The sequence below is a fragment of the Girardinichthys multiradiatus genome, chromosome 3 (genome assembly GCF_021462225.1).
Source record: "Girardinichthys multiradiatus isolate DD_20200921_A chromosome 3, DD_fGirMul_XY1, whole genome shotgun sequence".
NCBI classification, from domain to species: Eukaryota; Metazoa; Chordata; class Actinopteri; order Cyprinodontiformes; family Goodeidae; genus Girardinichthys; species Girardinichthys multiradiatus.
The window spans coordinates 40,339,304-40,358,650 of NC_061796.1; the positions used below are offsets into that span (position 1 = coordinate 40,339,304).

At 38.6% G+C, this 19,347-nt stretch overlaps 1 protein-coding gene across 3 annotated transcripts in view; it reads right to left on the reverse strand.

Annotated features, from left to right (window-relative positions):
• LOC124865681 (thrombospondin type-1 domain-containing protein 7A) overlaps window positions 1-19,347 on the reverse strand; it is a 305,007-nt gene that overhangs the window by 119,568 nt on the left and 166,092 nt on the right. For all 3 annotated transcript variants that reach the window (XM_047360998.1, XM_047360996.1, XM_047360997.1), the window contains 2 exons: window positions 6,103-6,258; window positions 3,609-3,812 (listed from right to left, as the gene is read on the reverse strand). In XM_047360998.1, the coding sequence (XP_047216954.1) occupies window positions 3,609-3,812; window positions 6,103-6,258 (360 nt within the window). The remainder of the gene's footprint in view (window positions 1-3,608; window positions 3,813-6,102; window positions 6,259-19,347) is intronic.

Consider the following 19,347-nt stretch of genomic DNA (forward strand, 5'->3'; position numbering starts at 1 on the left):
TGAATCTGTCCTTTTGTTTTTATCTCAATCCAGTGATGAAGAAAAATGTTTTTTTTTTCTGCTTTGGCATTACAGTATTATATTATAAATTCTCAATAAAATACTCATCATGGGGGACCTTTAGCTCCAAGAAATTGCCATAAAAATAGGCCACTTCACATGAAGAGCACAAATTCACATAGGATTCCTGTGTTTCATTGCTATTGTTCATGTTTTATTGATGAGCTCCAAGTAGCCGCTATTAGTGGATTATATTAACCCACATATCTGTCTGAGTTGCTTGAAGCGCTCCAATTAATCAAGTGGTTAAGCAATATGTATACCCTTGAAAAAAATGTAAACCTTTCAGTGACTGAATTGAGATTCCAAACCAAAGAGGAGCTTCAAAAATGTCACTGCAGCTGACTTTATGTTGAGAAGTTACTTTGACTGAGATGCAGTGAACCCATCGTGACTGAAATGGGAAAGAATGAAAATAAGAAACAACAAGGGACCTGAGCGTTTCCCAGGCTCTGACAAAAACACATGAATGAATAGAACCACCCTCTATAAGAGGAAAAACCTCAACGCTCTGCATGCAGAGAAGAAACAGCTATCCATCTAAGTGGCCAGGCAGTCAGCTCTGGGAATATCAATAGCCAATTCCAATAACATTTGTATCGACTTTCACCTGGTGTCTGGGGCCTGCCAGGGTGGCCTTTTCTTCCTATGACTGGTATATACTCAGAGGAAAGAAAAAACAAAAACATACAGCCAACATAGCAGTGAAAAATCGCTGAGGCGAAAAGCAGATCAAAGATCCAAACAGAACAAATCCATTCTCATCAGATAAGGGACTGAATGTGAGGGAGCTCAATCAGCAGAAGCCACGGAGAGAGAAGAAAGGAACTAGTTTTTGCAAGTAGAACCTTACTAAAAACCCAGTTTATGCATAAATTGTTTTTAATTTATAGGTAACTGCATTTGAGCATATCACTAAAATGTATGGTATGTATTTAGATGAGATTTGTAAATAACCTAAAAGGCAACAGCTACCTGCTTTATGATTACCATGATATGATAACAATATTCTGATTGTTATTTTTACTCTTTTTTTAAATAAATTTAATATAAATAAATGTCTTGTTAATAAGATAATACTGGTGATAATACTATCGTTTCGGGATTAATATTGTTCTTACCATGGCTTTGGACCACAAGCACTATGGATTTTCACATTTTACCTTCAGTTTTCCTCTTTTTTCCTCTTACTGTAACTCAAGATCTAGCAGCGATTTCTTTATTGTGCTTCTTGCTGCATATGCTCTTCTTTAATTTCTGTTTACTTATTTTCACTAAAAATGCCCCCCTCCGCACTAAAATGTAGGCTGAATTGAGACCAATTGTCATCTGCCTCCAGTAGTCTTTGTTGAACTTATAAACAGTTTGTCAGACTTCTTAAACTGCCACTTATTGTAGCTGAGGATCTTCTTATCCTCTTTAGTACGAGGCCTATGTTTACACCATTGTGTTCAAAATCCTCTCCTGCCAAAAGTGGAGTATATCTTCCCTACTACCAGGGCTACACATGTAAATTTGAGCCCAAAAGAACGCTTAGATATATGAGATTACTACGAAGGCAACAGAATAAAGATGTGTCTTACTGAGTCAGACAAAAGGTAAAAAATGTAATGTTCATCTTTGTTAAAAAAAAAAACACCTTAGGATGATTCCATATTAGTCCAGTTCATCTATTAATTAGTAAATATATGTCTCATAAGTAACTGTGCAAATTTAGATGCTAAAAGACTAAAGTTATATATACATTTTTACACAGGTTTGCCCAGGCGGAACTGCCACATTTTGGCACCATATCTCGTATTTGACTTTTCTCTTTCACCAAACTGTTGAATTTAGTCAGATTTCATTAATGCATCACTATAGTTATTTATTCAATTTAAAAAAAAATTTTTTTTGCTCATTTTGATAATTCACACTTCTATACATTTTCCCATTTAAATAGGATAATACAATACAAATTTTGTTTTATTCTACACAATTATCAACTTAAATATCTTGGCATATCTTGGATTTGGATGAAGCTATCAGTCAGGTTTTTGCAGAAAAATCTTATTAAAGATCAGACTCTGCTTTTAAATTATATCTCGCAGGGTTTAATCAAAGTGGTGACATTAGAAAAATAAGAGTGTTGTTTTTGTTACATGTCCATGTAATTGCTTTTAATTGTTGAGTTTTGTTGGCAATGCTTGGTGGAAGCTTTTTAGTTGAGCTTCTCCATTATTTTGGCATGGTGTGTATAATTGTGGTACAAATTTCAGCTGTACTGCATACACATCACTGCAGCCCCCTGGAGAGGGGGCTATCAAACAGAAGAGTTAAACTCATCCAGACAGACTTTATGCCTTAAGGTACAGGTGTCAAACTGCAGTCCTCTAGGGCCTGCGTCCTGCTACTTTTAGATGTGTCTCTCTATCAGCACACCAAAATGATGTAATTAGGTTATTAGAAGGAATATGTTGAGCTTAAGTGGACAAAGAGGTAATACAATTCTTTGGTTCAGGTGTGTTGGACTTGGGACACATCAAATGGTTGCAGGACACCAGCCCTTGAGGACTGGGGTTTGACAACCCTGCCTTAAGCAGGTCAAAGTACATCTATTTTCCTATCAGTAAGGCAAGTGAACTGAAATCTTCACAATGAGGGCTCAAGCAAATGTACAGCACTCTGAATTGTTTGTTTGGGTACTGTAATTCATCCATAACATTTTATAAAGGCCAGTAGTACCCCATTGTTTATATTGAGCAGTTGTTGTACAACTTGTAAATATTCTCCAATAGTAAAATAGGCACATACTAGTCATGACTCTAAATCTTCATATCATCACATCCCAAACTGGAATTGTATAAAATCCATAACTTTGTTATCTACCATTTTAACAAATACCTGCCTGACAGACATGTTATTTCAATCGCTACCCAAATTCACCTACCATTAAGATCAAGAGTATTAAACAGCAACAGTAACAATGTAGAGCAGCAAAGAGCAGAAGTAACTCCCAGAGTTTTTGAGGACTGATTTGATATAGAGAATGAAGTTAAATTGAGCGTGCAGAGAGGAAGACTGTAATGAGGCAGACATCAGGGACACGGGTAGAAAAGCTGAATCAAGCAAACATTAAAGCAGGAGAGATTTAAGAGTGTGAGAAAGGAGGGATTTAGGAATAAGGACTGTGGATGTGACTTCTTTACAGGGAGGTGTACAATGGAAATCTCCTCACGTATGTCAATGTACACAGAAAGCTGGAGAGTCAGCAGATAGGTGACCTTGAAAAATAGTGTTTTTCTCATTTGACCTCTGCATCACTTTATTTTGCGAAAGGAGGTGGATAAAAATGCAATGCAGAACAAGGAAGAACAAATTAGAGCTTGTTTGTTTGATGATGTCAATCATGAAACTGTCTCTGATGACGGATGTGCTTAATTTGAACAAATGACTCACCAGTTTGAAAACACGGTGTAATAAAGCATCATTACCACCTGCTTAACATCGCATCACTCTGCAAAAATCACAATTTGCCCAGACAATGGGATTAAATTGTCTTCCCTCACCATTGCTGTTGATGCACTGCACTAGTGGCAGCTGAGTTCCTGGGCCGCACTGCTTCCCATCATCAGGAATACACCTATCCAGGCTGACCAGCTGCCACTTGTAACAACTGGGTTCATCACATGGCATGGCTTCCACTTGGTGAGGGCAGCTTCCTGGGCCCCCGGTTGGTTCATTGGTAATCTGTCGTTTCCTCAGTTTGAAACCTGCAGTTAAATAAAGTTCATAAAGACTGCCCTTTAAACATACATTCTTGCATTGGTTTGAATACATTCTATCACCAATGTACATTTATGTATCTGATGGACCTTGAAAGAGCATTTTAATGAAACTCAGGAATTGCTACGATCAGTTATTTTGCATATAATTTATTTAAAATGGGGCAATGCACATGAATAAATATGACTAAACACTGTAAATGTGCCTAATAGGCCAGTTTTCACCTGTTGTCACAGACAGATTAATAAGACAAAGCAAATAAAGCAGATAAAAAAGTAAGATAAAAATCTCAGCCAACAGCATCTGAAAGTATGCAAAAGACAAAAGGTTACAGAAAAATACAGAGCTTATGAATGTTGATGTTCCTTCAGATATTGAAGCTGGAATTTAAAGAGAATATGAAAAAGGCAATCTTGCAAGGCAATCTGATACAGAACTGATGTTAGGATCGATGATGTTTATACGATACGTTTTGCATGTGGAAAAATCACTGTGTCATCTACATACATTTGGACATTACAATTTATACAGGCAGCGGGTAAATCATTCATGTAAAGCGTAAATAAGACCAGTCCAATGTCGGAACCCTATGGGATTTGCACGGGGCAGTCAAGGTTAATCATTCATAAAATCCCTAAATAAAATTAAAGTAATAAATTAAACTTTTCACAAACTGTCCTAAAGATGTCTGTAAGATGTAGATAGAACATTTTCTAAAAACAACACGAGTGCACGTATTTTGAAACATGATTTTATCTAAAAGGTGTTAGGCATAAACGGAAAGAAACGTTAAACACTTAAGAATCCTTATGTCTTGTTTAACTTGAGCTCTCAATAAAACAATTGCTCATTCAAGTTCAGTGTCTCGACGTTCTGAAGGTGTCCACAGCATAAATCATTTTTAAGATGTCACCTTGAAGAAACATCCATGTAATTATCTTGTGACCACATTAGGTTTCTCTAACTCTTGAATGAAATTTTGTTCAGCATTATGAAAAGAACTAATCTGTTTGAAGATGTCTACAGAGCTAAAATGTGAAACTACTCTTTCTATAAACCCCTCAGAGAGAGTAGTTTACGTTCTGGTGCATAATTATTTGGAAATAGTTTGCTATTTTGAAGTGAGGTTGTGTGGAGTACTTATTAGCAACCAGTACCATACAGTTGATAATTGTGAGAACAAGCTTCATTTGGAGTGAGGGACAAAATCTCTTTTTTCTTCTTTTGTTAACATTGATTCATCAATGGTCTGGTGACATTAATATAACTAGAGTCTAAAAAAAAAAATCTGATCATGCAGTAAATAAAAAATACAAACGTTTCGCCTACAGTGTAGGTGCTAGCAGTTAAGCATAGCAACACTGCCCTAGAGAAACTATAGACCACAAATAATTGCCTAGATGAGAAATTTGGCAGGTTGTAAAAATGCTTAACACATGTTTACCAACTTCAAACAAAGTTTTAAGTTTTTCAATGGCAGGAATTTTATCTTGCATCTTTCATGGTCTCTGTTATGATCAGCTGTTAGGTTGATTCCCCTGTGAGAATTTCACCTTGATTATTCAAAGTTACTACTTGAAGTAAGATAAATCCTTTTAGGTACTCTACCAAACCCCATTTACAAAAAGTAAGTTGTTCTTAATATCCCCATTTGGATTCTGACATTGTACCTCTTTAGAGTCTGATTTAACCATTGTTGCTTTATCTTCTTTTCATTCAGTTTGGTGCCACAGCAAGTACTTAATTATTAAGGTTTACCTTTAACAGTTTAAGTTTCCAAAAAGCTCATGCTGTCCATTCTATTCTGAAATATTTAGTTTCTGGGAACAAATATTTGATGAAAATGCAGGAACACTAGGATTCCTAGTGATTTATGCTGTCATTGTTTCTGGATACATTTAAAAACGGACATTCATCACTTTCCCCTGAAGCTAAAGTAGAAGTAAGGTCCACTAAAAGGATAGTACCATGTTGCAAAATTCAAAGGTAGAATGGATCTTTCAATTCCTTTTCTAAAAACATTTTTAAATGAAGTATTAATTAAATCCTTTAAATTAAGTTTTATTGCATGTAAGAAGTGTGTTATTCAGTATCATTGTCAAATGTACTGTATTGGTGTGCCTACTGGACAGATTTCCCTTGCAAAAGATTTTATCTCAAGGGACTTAAAGGTCAAATAAATAACTTGATTGAAAATTCAGAAACACGTCACACATTAACCAAAAACAGGTCACGGAATGCATCCTTTGAAGTAATGCATTTAAATAATCTTTTCACCTTTCTTTCCAGTCTGATCATCACAGTTTTCAAAGATGCATGGACCCCAGGCACCCCACGGTGACACCTCACAGTCGACGGGGCAGGGGATTTCGCAGAACTGGGATCTGTTTGGGATCGGACCCGTGCACAGCTTGTTTTCCACAGGACGGGAGGCTGTGCAGGCCAGCAAAAGGAAAGGACAATATAAGTAGCATTAAAACAAACAAACCTGACTTGATCAGGAAACAAAGATGCAAACACGTTATTTAATTATTATTGGAATAAAAAAATCCCACTGAGAGTAGCTGGGAACTACTTTCAGAAGGAACAAAGAAAACATGCCTGCGAAGTAAACACTATTATCTCCGTTTTTTCCCCTCCTGTTAGCATGTCAGAATGATAAATTGGCAATGATTAGCCCAGGCAGCACCTTGATAGCAACAAACAACATGGTGGAACTCTGCTCTCTGACTCTCAGTGGAGATGCAATACAAGGCTCCATGTGCAGGAGAGCACGGAGGCTGTCTTGGCTCATGTTTATTCCATTAGGTGTAATTTGGCTTCTTTTTCCCTCATGGTGCCATGTTGAATATAGAAACTCCTTCACTTGATGCATCTGGTAAATGGATGGCGGTTTGAAATCTCACTGGGATATTTCTATGAAAACAGATATTACCTGCATGCGAAGCACAAAGTCAAGCTCTAAATATCAGCTAAACTGAGCCACAACAAACAAACTTGATATGATGAGTTCTTAAAAGATACTGGCATAAGCTGTTCATGTTTGCATATTTCACTTGTATCTTAGTTTCTGTGTCTTTTTAAAATATTCATCCAGAACTTTGACAGTAAAATTTTGGGGCACCGTCTGATGTTTTATATAAGCTAAACAACCTAATATAAAGAGAATATAAATTATTTAACTATAAATCTTTGTAAACATTACACCCTAACAATTTTGAAAGTAGGGACATCCCAATCCAATTCCAAGTGTTGCATCCTGATCAAGGCATTTTTAAATTATTGATGTCTGTGTCCATGATTAATTGGATCTTATGACTCATGTTGGTGTACAGTCTGTGTTTCAATATCAGGTGCAGCTAGAGTGTTAGCCAGCTGGCTGTGAAATCACATATTGTAAAGGCAATTTCCATAGCTTGTGGAACTGTATAATGGGCTGTGCACATTATTCGGTTGTTCTAAATATTCTAATATTCTAAATATTGATTTTCTCTAACAACCTAAGGGTTTTTCACATTTCAGAACTATAATTACAGTGAAAGAGAGACTGTATTGACTGCCACAGCCTCCTGTCTTTGTGGTGAACTTCTCTGCTTGTTGTGCTAAGCTGCTTTACATGAACAGTACAGACAGACATGCATGAACGGATGTTTTTGCTGACATGTTATCTGAACATTATCGCAGTTTTATCAATCCAATGAAGCTGTGATGGGACAAAATATTTCCTGTTATAAAGAAACACAGCTAGGAAGTATCAGATTGGGACTCTGTTTACATAGAGACCAATTTTATTCACTCCCCTCTCAGATTATTTTCATTCAATCCAGAAGTTTATTTCTGACAGGAAATGAGACAGAAGTTAAAACAATGTGAAAAGGGTATAAAGCTTGACCAAAAAATCAGTTTTATTTAGATTTTAATAAAAAGGGCATGTCAAACAATTCACATCCTTCTCAATAATCAGTGAAAAAATCATTATTGGCATTAAACCAATAAAACCTATGATTTATGAGCAGAGTTTTTACTAGTTTGTACTAGTATGTTTTTAAATGTATCTATGATAAAGGTTAAGGCTTGGAGGTTGGAAAGCCTGCTGACCAGATTATCTATTTTTCCAATTCTCTAAGTTATACCCCGGCTGGGTCACACCAAAATGTTTAAATTAGTTCCAGTCAGACGGAGCATGGTGGCAAAATTTTAGACTTTAACTATACTTTAAACCTCAATTTGCTTGGGATAAAAATCATTTTGAGCTTGACTGTAAGCACCTGGAGAGCAAAGACAACTATTTGAAAATGGGTTGGTTATATGCAAATGGTGCCATTTTCTTTTAACATCTAAGTATCTCGTCCCATATTTGTCTTTGTTTTCAACACTAAATGTTCTAATTGCACAGCAAACAGAAGACACTGTTCTTTTAAAAACATTGTGAGGCATGTTAAGAGCAGCCATTTGTCAGATTTCTGTAATGTTCTATCAGAAAATAAGATGGCCCTGTTTGATCATTATAATCATTATTTCAGGCAACAGAACAGGTATATTGCAATTCCTTCAGGTAATTATTCTTTTGCCTTTATTATTATTATTATTATTATAGGTTTTATCAAACCGCCTCAAGCTGCTTCCTTCAGGGGTGGGCAACCCCAGTCCTTGAGGGCCGGTGTGTCCTGCAACTTTTAGATGTGTCCTTGGTCCAACACACCTGAATCAAATGGCTGAATTATCTCCTCGGTATGCAGTCATGTTCTGCAGAGGCCTGGTATTGAGCCAAACATTTGATTCAGGTGTGTTGGACCAAGGAAACATCTAAAAGTTGCAGAACACTGTTCCTTGAGGACTGGAGTTACCCACTCCAAACTCTTTTACAAAAACAAAGAAAGTGCACAACTGTGCCTTTGAATAACAATTAATCCCAAAGAGGAGTCATACTTTTCAAGCTCTAAAAAGAGAATCACTAAGCAATGGGAAAGGATCTAACAAAAATCTCAAGTGAAATTCTTCCTTTTTACTCAGTTTTATTTCATACCATGTTATTTTCCAGTCCACCGGTTTTAATGTCTTAGCCTTTCTCATACTGAATTGATGCCAAGGCTTGAGCAAAGAAAGCGTGAGAAAAGAAGGGGGGAATCAACTGATACAGATTCCTACAAACTTGATCTCCAATCTCCTGTTCAAATATAATATAAATAATAGGGTTGTTTGCTGAAGGAGTGCCTAGCAAATCTGACATTTAAAGCAGTCATATTGAGGTAGGTGGGATTAACGGTTCCTTGGTGAAAGCCAACAATGTTGTTTAACTGACATCTTTCACCTTTAAACCTCAAAGGTTTATCTGATGTTGCAGAGGCAGAACTCCAGTCTGAGTCCATGTGAGCTTTAACTGGTAAAACAAGAAAAATGGAAAACACCATTGTTCTAGCACATGTTGCCTGGAAACAACACATTATGATTCATAAAAAGAAAGAACATCACAGCCCCAGGTAACAAAATTATGCTATAGGATTATTTTTATATTTTTTATATTGCTTGTATAAACCACTTCATGTCATTTTAACAAACCAATAAACATTAGAAAAGCTGAGAAAAATATATACTTTTAGAACATTTGCAAAAAAATGTTAATGGCAAAAACAAAGACACCATAAATTACCACAGTAGCCATGAGTTTCTGTTTGATGTTGGATGCGGAGGCAGTCCTGATGCACTTAAGTGTCTTTGACAATTACTAAATTCCAGAATAGAGAGCACAAAAGTTTCTAAGATATTAAAGTTTAACTTCCCTACAATTTAGAAGTTTAATGATGTATGTGGTAGAATTGATTTCAGACTACGTGACTTATGTTATAATGACTTATGTACATTTTACGTAACCTTCCACACTGTATAATTGGCGAACATTTTGGGGAAAACCTGGTCTGATCCGGAGAGACAACATCCATCCCACTTCTTGATGGAGCAGCTCTTCTTTCTAGGAATCTGGCCGAATTTAGTAGTTCTCCAAACCTCTGACAATCCAGGGTTCAGACCAGGAAGCAGGGTTGTAGTTTAACACTCCTCTCTGTAGCTTCTGTACTGCTACCCAGCCATTACCCTATTAAGACAGTGTCTCGCCCACGGCCAAAATTGAATAGATTAAAAAATAATCTAAAACGAGGAAATCAGGAAAATCTAATAAAAAAAACACAACTCAGACTAAAAATAAAAATAAAACAATTAAATGTGGCTTACTGAAGATAAGATCTCTCTCTTCAAAGACTTTGCTAGTTAGTGACCTGATTTGTGACAATCAGATTGATTTATTTTGCCTCACAGAAACATGGCTGCAGCAAGAGGATTATGTTACTATAAATGAGTCAACTCCAACTAATTATTTAAATTTTCACATTCCTCAAATACTGGGCGAGGAGGAGGAGCAGCAACCATCTTTCAGTCCGATTTATTGACTAGTCCCAGACCAATCAATAGCTACAACTCTTTTGAATATTTAATCCTTAGTTTTCCTCATCCAAATTGCAAAGCACTAAAACCACTTCTGTTTGTTGTTTTGTACCATCCACCAGGCCCTTACTCTCAATTTTTAGATCAGTTTTCAGACCTTTTATCTGATTTAGTGTTAAATACAGATAAGGTTATTATAGTAGGGGATTTTAACATTCATGTTGACACTGAAAGTGATATCTTAAATATAGCCTCTAAAGCTATCTTAGACTCAATTGGCTTTGATCAAAACATTAACAAACGTACCCACCTTTGTCTTCATTCTCTGGACCTTGTGCTGGCATATGGCATTGAGAGTAAAGACATAACAATATTTTCTCATAACCCTGTCATGTCTGACCATTTTTTAATAATCTTTGAGTTTAATTTAACTGAGTACTCCACACCTGAAAGAACATTTCATTATATTAGATCAATAACAGACAATGCTGTAACAACCTTTAAAGAATCTGTTCCTCTTTTGATTTCCTCATTATCACATTATCACCAACTTAATCTGGAAAAATAGCCTACTGTTCTATAAAGACACTTCACCAAGCTAGAACAGCTTATTTCTCATCATTAATAGAAGAGAACAAGAATAATCCTAGGTTTCTCTTAAGTACAGTTGGTAAACTTACAGGCTCAACAGAGGTATACCTCTGTTGAGCCATCCATTCCCTTAGGTCTCAGCAGTCATGACTTTATGGAATTCTTCTTAAATAAAATTGATTCTATTAAAAATAAAATCTTTGACATACTCCCAAAGGTGATTACTTCATCCTCAACAAGTGAGACAACATTGGAAGTAACTGTAGAACCTGATCTGTGTTTGGACTGCTTTGATCATGTGGAGCTTCCTGAGTTATCAGAAATATTAGCTTCATCTAAAAATTCAACTTGTATGTTAGACCCAATCCCAATCCTTAAATAATTATTTAAGGAAGTGTTCCCTCTGATTACCAGCCCCATTTTAGATATGATTAATCTATCTTTAGTAAATGGATATGTACCACAAGCTTTTAAGGTAGCTGTAATTAAACCTTTGCTTAAGAAACCTTCGCTTGATCGAGATGACTTAATAAATAACAGACCTATATCCAATCTTCCATTGTTATCTAAAATTCTTGAGAAAATAGTTGCTAATCAAATTTGTGAGCATTTACACAGCAATGACCTGTTTGAAGAGTTTCAGTCAGGTTTCAGAGCTCATCATAGCACTGAAACAGCTCTGCTGAAAGTCACTAATGATATTCTTATGGCCTCAGATAATAGACTTGTGTCTATACTTGTCCCGTTAGATCTCAGTGCTGAATTTGATGCAGTCGATCACAATATTCTCTTAGAAAGGCAGGAATATGCTGTAGGGATCAGGGGAACAGCGCTAGGTTGGTTTAAATCTTATTTGTCTGACAGACTCCAGTTTGTTCATGTAAATGATAAATCATATTTAAACTCCAGGGTTAATTGTGGAGTACCAAAGGGTTCAGTACTTGGGCCAATTCTCTTTACTATATATATGCTTCCAATAGGTAAAATTATCAGGCGGCATAGAATACATTTTCACAGTTACGCTGATGACACTCAGCTTTACTTATCCATGAATCCTGATGAGCCCAACCAGTTAGATAGACTACAAGCATGTCTTGAAGACATAAAAACTTGGATGACTTTAAATTTTCTGCTTCTAAATTCAGACAAGACAGAAGTTGTCGTCTTTGGACTGGAGTCTTTAAAAAAGAAACTGCTTAGTCAATCACTTAACCTGGATGGCATTAAATTGACCTCTGGTAATAAAGTAAAAAACCTTGGTGTTATTTTTGACCAGGACATGTCATTTGAATCCCATACTAAACAGGTTTCTATGATTTCCTTTTTTCATCTCCGGAACATTGCCAAAATTAGAAATATCCTGTCCAGGAGTTACGCTGAAAAACTAGTCCATGCATTTGTTACTTCAAGGCTGGACTATTGAAATTTGTCAACATCAGGATGTCCACAAAATGCAGTTAAAAGCCTTCAAAATGCTGCAGCAAGAGTTCTGATGAAAATTAAAAAGAGAGATCATATTTCCCCTACTTTAGCTTCACTTCATTGGCTCCCTGTTAAATCCAGAATAGAATTTAAAATTATCCTCCTCACATATAAATCCCTTAATGATTTAGCTCCATCATACATCAGATATCTGATTGTTCCATATGTTCCTAACAGAGCACTTTGTTCTCACACTGCAGGTTTACTGGTGGTTCCTAGAGTCTCTAGAAGTAAAATGGGAGGCAGATCCTTTAGTTATCAAGCTTCTCTCCTGTGGAACCAGCTCCCAGTTTTAGTCCGTGAGGCAGACACCCTGTCTACTTTTAAGGCTAGGCTTAAAACTTTCCTTTTTGATAAAGCTTATAGTAAGAGTGGATTAGGTGATCCTGACATATCTTCCTTATTTTTACCTCCATCTTCTTCCCTCCCTGTTGGATGGAGTAAAGGGGAGTCAGGTTTAGCCTAAACCGGCTCAGTTATGGTTGCGGTGCAAACACTCCCTCCATTTCTGCTACCTGTATGACCCCCTCTCTATTCCAATGGTTATGGTCAATCTGACAGAGAGAGGTATCCCAATCGTTGTGGTTTTTAGTATAACAATGGCCATCAGTGGGCTCTAGATGGACAAACTGTCTACTTTTAAGGCTAGGCTTAAAACTTTGCTTTTTGATAAAGCTTATAGTTAGAGTGGCTTAGGTTATCCTGAGCTATCTCTGTAGTTATGCTGCTATAGGCTGCTGGAGGACATAATGACCACTTTCACCCTCTTCGCTACATTCTCACTACTCTCCAATTTTGCATTATTTGCTGTTATTTCAGCTTTTAACTTTGATCTCTCTCCTTTCTCTTCCTAGAAGCTACACCTGGCCTGACTCTGTGTCTACTTGTGACACCTTTCTGGAGAGGGGCATCGTCCAAGCTTCTGCTGGCAACAACTTAATGCTCACCTTCTACCGATGATCCACATGGCCCTGTCTTTTAGTGTTTAACCCTTTCTTTCTCCTAGACATGGTGATTGACTGAGCTTTTACTGTGACTAACTCTATGAGCTCTTTCAGACTCTAACCTTGAAAACTGGCTCAGAGTTTATCTGTTCTTTCTTTCTAGGTGAAACCACTAAAGGAGCTGCATCCACTTACATTTACTTTTCCTTCCCATAGAAAGGACTCATGGATCAGTGCTTCTTTGTTCTCTTTGTGTCTCTGCTCTGTTCTCTCAAACCCCCAGTTGGTCGTGGCAGATGGCCGCTCACACTGAGCCTGGTTCTGGTTCTGATGGAGGTTTCTTCCTGTTAAAAGGGAGTTTTTCCACTCCACTGTCGCTACATGCATGCTCAGTATGAGGGATTGCTGCAAAGTCAACGCCAGTCACTGTCCACTGTCTCTACATGCTCATCCAGGAGGAGGGAATGGTACAAGTCACTGACTGGATGCAATCTGCTGGGTTTCCTTAGACAGAAAAACCTTTTATCCAATTTGAATAAATAACTGAATCTGAACACTGTTCAATGATTAGGATTAATTGGAATGTATGTACCTGACTTTTGTGAAGTGCCTGAGACGACATGTGTTGTGAATTGGCGCTATATGAATAAACTGAATTGAATTGTATGTGTGATGATTTTGACCCATAAACTTTGCTGTCCTCAAGTCATAATAATTTCTGTTAATAATGGTTATTTATTTTAGGTCATATCTTTGTATTTCATATTTAGTCATATAGTCTTATTTTGCTTTTTATATTCTTTGTGCTTTCTTTGAATGTTTTGTGTTATTTCTTCAGGGGTGGAGGATCGATATTGCAGCAGTTTTGTCAACTCTGTTGTAAAATATTAAAATAAAGTTCATTTGATTTTAATTTGTTTTCTTGAAGAGAAATAACCATAAAAAGGTTGAGATGCACACACTTATGTGTGTGGCTTTGGTTCTTTGTCAAAACATTAATTTCAGTTGTTTTTTTATGTTTTATGGTGTACCATAATAAAATGTTTTCATTTTGTATGAAATAATCGCAGCAGCTTTGAAGTGCCTGTAATCAGCTCATAAGATCTCAGGTCAGCACCTACTGTCATCAGCACTGTGAAAAAACTTGTTTTATTTTAATTACAAACCTCCGAGGAAAAGGAAAGCCTATATCTGCACCATCTGTTCTGTTAACCAAAACAGCTTTCAGCTGCATAACATGTGAAAACCTACATCTAGGTAAAGGCATCAGATGCTACAGGAGAATACCGAAAGATTCACAATGTAAAGGTTTTTTTTTCTCCATAGATCCATTTTTTAAAACAAATTTATAGCAAACTCCCTATTTCTCCACACCCAAAGCATTTCCAGCTGTTTCTACAAGACACCTAAGAGTTTAAAGTGTCACTAAGGAACCAAACAACATTCCCTGAGAATTATTGAGAGAAGAAGGGGCTTTTGAAATGCAAAATGTATAATTCCCAGTTAGAAACACACTGAAAGTCAAATACTAACTTTGTTGATCTGCTATTAATCCTTGCATTACTGGGGAATCACTGACTTCTATCTTTACAATGATGAATAATAAACAGAGGACCAACATAATGTCAGTCTTGATGCGATGAAGAAATAAAACCTCCCTGTACACCCTGTATTGTGCTTCTCTGTAAGTCCATTTGTAGTTCACTCTCCTGTGAACAGATTCTTTTTTGCATAAAACTGACAGAAACTGCAAAGGAATCCCTCCTGTGAGTGTGGCTTACAGTCTGAAGATGTAGAATTGGCTCGCCATCGGTTGCCATCTATAATCTGTGTGCGAACAAAGTTTTTCTTCTTCAAGTCCCTTTATAGCTCCAACTTCTCAATTTTAAACAATGCAGAACTTTGTTGTAAGAAAACTGATCCCTCTGATTTGGAAACAACACCAAATTAAAAGCCCCAGTCTGGGGTTGGAACGCCTCTGAAATCAAAATATTTTGAACACTTGACGTTATTAGAAACGAAAGAATCACAGCTGCACTCAGCACTTTTGAAGCACTACACTGAAATCAATAGTTTTCTGTTTGCGAAACAATGTTGTGTTCAAACAGAGAAAAGAAAAGGCATCAAATAGAAATAAGTACCAGTAAAAGGTTTGAGCACAAGGAGAGAACTAAAGTGGAGAATATCTGTGTGTGGAAAGATTACAAAGACAGAGAGGATACATATGGAGGACCGATCCTGACAAAATTATAAATAAAAGCAGAAATATATATATTTTGTTTTTCCTTTTCCTTAGACATGCATTTTCATCAATAAATGTATATATTTTCTTTTTCCTTTTCCTTACAAATGCGTTTTTATCAATAAATGTATATATATTTTCCTTTACCTTTTCCTTAAACATGCATTTTCATGAAGAAATGTATACATTTTCTTTTTCCTTTTCCTTAGACATGCGTTTTCATCAAGAAATGTCAATATATTCTTTTTCCTTTTCCTCACACATGCCTTTGTTCCTTTTACATTTCCTCGTCTCTCTTTTTCCTTTACCGTAGGCATTTTTCCTTCATTATGCAAATGAGGAGGGCTGCCTTCTTCTCTCCAGCTCCTCTACTATTGGTCAATAAACAGGAAGGAGGAGAAGGATCCATGTGCAGGCCGAGGGTGTGTCCCAATTCAGGGGCTGGATCCTTCCAAGTCCGTACTTGTGGGCTGATTACGTCACACGTAATCAGCCCACAAGTACGCGGAAGGTCTCTGAAATGCGGCCGACAAATGTGTCCTTCTTTTGCCTGATTTGAAGGATGCATTGTGAGTATCTTTTGCAGTCATTCTTTTCCCATGATTCATTGCGGGTCGAAGCGGTTTGGTCAAACAGGGGCAGCCATGGCGGACCACAGTGGCAAAAGCTGTGAGTAAACTGTGAAAAATTACACTTTCTGTGACACAAATGAACTTTTACAATGTTTTTGGTGCGGGAATATAACTGTGTCGACGTGAAAAATCTGCTTGATTTATCAAGACATCCTTACTATAAGCTTTATCCTTTCAAATGTGCTCCGACATGTTCAGAGTTTTCCGCTTCTGCCTTATTAACTCCTGGATTGCATCGCCAGCCCTACTGGCGGTGGAGCGAGCTAGCCCGGTAGAGATCTGACCGGACTATCGGCACTGAGCTCCTGCTGCCAGTCATCACAGTGAATGTTAAACACAAGTGATTTCTAACAGTTTATGTTAGTATTATTTTAATGTATTGTGTAATTTGTTCATGTAAGTCGATTTGACATTGCAGGTGATATTAAAGTTAACCTGAATAAATGGACAATTTTATGCAATCCTACCGTATCGCTGGAGAGTGTGATTGAGAATAAATAAGCTTTTAAATATTCATTTTTGATAAAGAAATATGCTATATGTGTTTTTAAAAGTATATTTATAATTCAGCTAGCATTATAATTCGTGATTCCAGGTGCAGCTCAAGAGAAATACAATTTCAAATGCAAGCAAATCTCAGTAAAGAAGTGAAAAGTTTGAAAGATCTTGTTTTAGGCATTTGCATATAAATATTTTAATATGTTCTGCAAATTAAGACAAATTAAATTAAATATTAAATTAAATTAAATTTAAAAATACTTTTTTTTACACTGATATTAAGCAAGATGGATTTTTTTTGTTGTTTTTATTATTTAGGGACAAATGAGCAGACGGGCCAGTTTATTGAGCTCAGGGGTGAGGATGACCACCTTTTTACTGGAGCTAAAAACTCAGCCACCGTGGCTTGGAGGTACAATAACAACATTCTTTGCAGTCAGTTTCTGTCCAGTTTTAAAAACTCCTATCTTTCATAAATATCCATCCAGTGATTAACATACTTCTTTTGGTTTTCCCTCTTTCCTTTTGCTTGTTTAGGACAATTCTGGAGAACATGAGCCAACAGGGGAAGGTCACACCCTTGCAGGCCCAAAAAAAAACTGGGACAATATGAAAACGAAATATAAAGTATGTTCGGAACTTCTCATGTCACACACCAATAAAAAATATTTCTAAAAGTCTTATTGGTTTCTCTGTTTAGTCAACTCTTTTTTTCTTCCTTCTAACTTTAGGATTGCAAGTATCCAGGGTCAGGAGAGGGAGTCAGTGAAAAGCCCACTGCTGCTACTTGGCCTTTGCTTGTCCTTATGGATGAGGTGTTGGGACAGAGGTCTTCCACAACACCTCCTGTCCTAATTGCCTCCATCCTTGAGGACACTCCAGGGCCAAGTGGAGCGGTGGGCAACCAGACGGAGAAGGAAGACAGTGAGCCAGCAGGAAGGGGTCAGAAAAGAAAGAGGGACAGAGATGATGGATTTGATCAGGGAGGACATAAGGGCACAGAGAATGGACAGACTGTTTTCCATCTTAGAAATAATGGTACCAAAATAAGGTGCTATATAAGAAATATATATGTTTTGTTCAGATAGTTTCTTAAAGTTTTAAGCTGTTCTAATACATTTCTAAGTTGTGTTTGTCATACTCGTACTCGTTGTCTTCCGCTTTATCCGGGACCGGGTCGCGGGGGCAGCAGAGATGCCCAGACGTCCCTCTCCCCAGACACCTCTTCCAGCTCCTCCGGGGGGAGCCCAAGGCGTTCTCAGGCCAGCCGAGAGACATAGTCCCTCCAGCGTGTCCTGGGCCTTCCCCTGGGCCTCCTCCCGGTGGGATGTGCCTGGAACACTTCCCGAGGAAGGCGTCCAGGAGGCATTCGGTATAGATGCCCGAGCCACCTCAACTGGCTCCTCTCGATGTGGAGGAGCAGCGGCTCTACTCCGAGCCCCTCCCGGATGGTTGAGCTCCTCACCCTATCTCTAAGGGAGTGCCCGGCCACCCTACAGAGGAAGCTCATTTCAGCCTCTTGTATCCGGGATCTTGTTCTTTCGGTCATAACCCAAAGTTCATGGTCATAGGTGAGGGTAGGAACGTAGACCGACCAGTAAATCGAGAGCTTCGCTTTTCGGCTCAGCTCTGTTCACCACAACGGACTGGCACGGCGCCCCCATTACTGTGGCAACCGCACCGATCCGTCTGTCGATCTCCCGCTCCATTCTTCCCTCACTCGTGAACAAGACCCCGAGATACTTAAACTCCTCCACTTGAGGCAGGAACTCCCCTCCAACCTGAAGAGGACAAGCCACCCTTTTCCGGTCGAGAACCATGGCCCCCACAGGGCATCACGAGGGACACAGTCGAATGCTTTCTCCAGGTCCACAAAACACATGTGGACCGGTTGGGCAAACTCCCATGAACCCTCGAGTACCCTGTAGAGGGTATAGAGCTGGTCCAGTGTCCCACGGCCGGGACGAAAACCACACTGCTCCTCCTGAAGCTGGGGTTCGACTATCGGCCGGACTCTCCTCTCCAATACCCTGGCGTAGGCCTTACCAGGGAGGCTGAGGAGTGTGATCCTCTGTAGTTGGAACACATCCTCCGGTCACCCTGCTTATGTAAGGGGACCACCACTCCAGTCTGCCAATCCAAAGGCGCTGTCCCCGTCCGACACGCAATGTTGAAGAGGCGTGTCAACCATGACAGCCCCACAACATCCAAAGACTTGAGGTACTCAGGGCGGATCTCATCCAACCCCGAAGCCTTGCCACTGCGGAGCTTTTTAACCACGTCGGTGACTTCAGCCTGGGTGATGAAAGAGTCCAACCCTGAGTCCCCAGCCTCTGTTTCCACCAGGGAATGCGTGATGGCAGGATTGAGGAGATCCTCGAAGTACTTCTTCCACTGGCCAATAATGTCCCCAGTCGAGGTCAGCAGCTCCCCACCCCCACTGTAAACAGTGTTGGCGAAGCACTGCTTCCCCCTCCTGAGGTGCCGGACGGTTTGCCAGAATCGCTTCGGGGCCAACCGGTAGTAGTCCTTCTCCATGGCCTCACCGAACTCCTCCCAGGTCCGAGTTTTTGCTTCAGCCACCGTCTGGGCCGCGGCACGCTTGGCCCCACGGTACCCGTCAGCCGCCTCAGGAGTCCCACAAGCCAACCACAGCAGATAGGACTCCTTCTTCAGCTTGACAGCGTCCCTTACT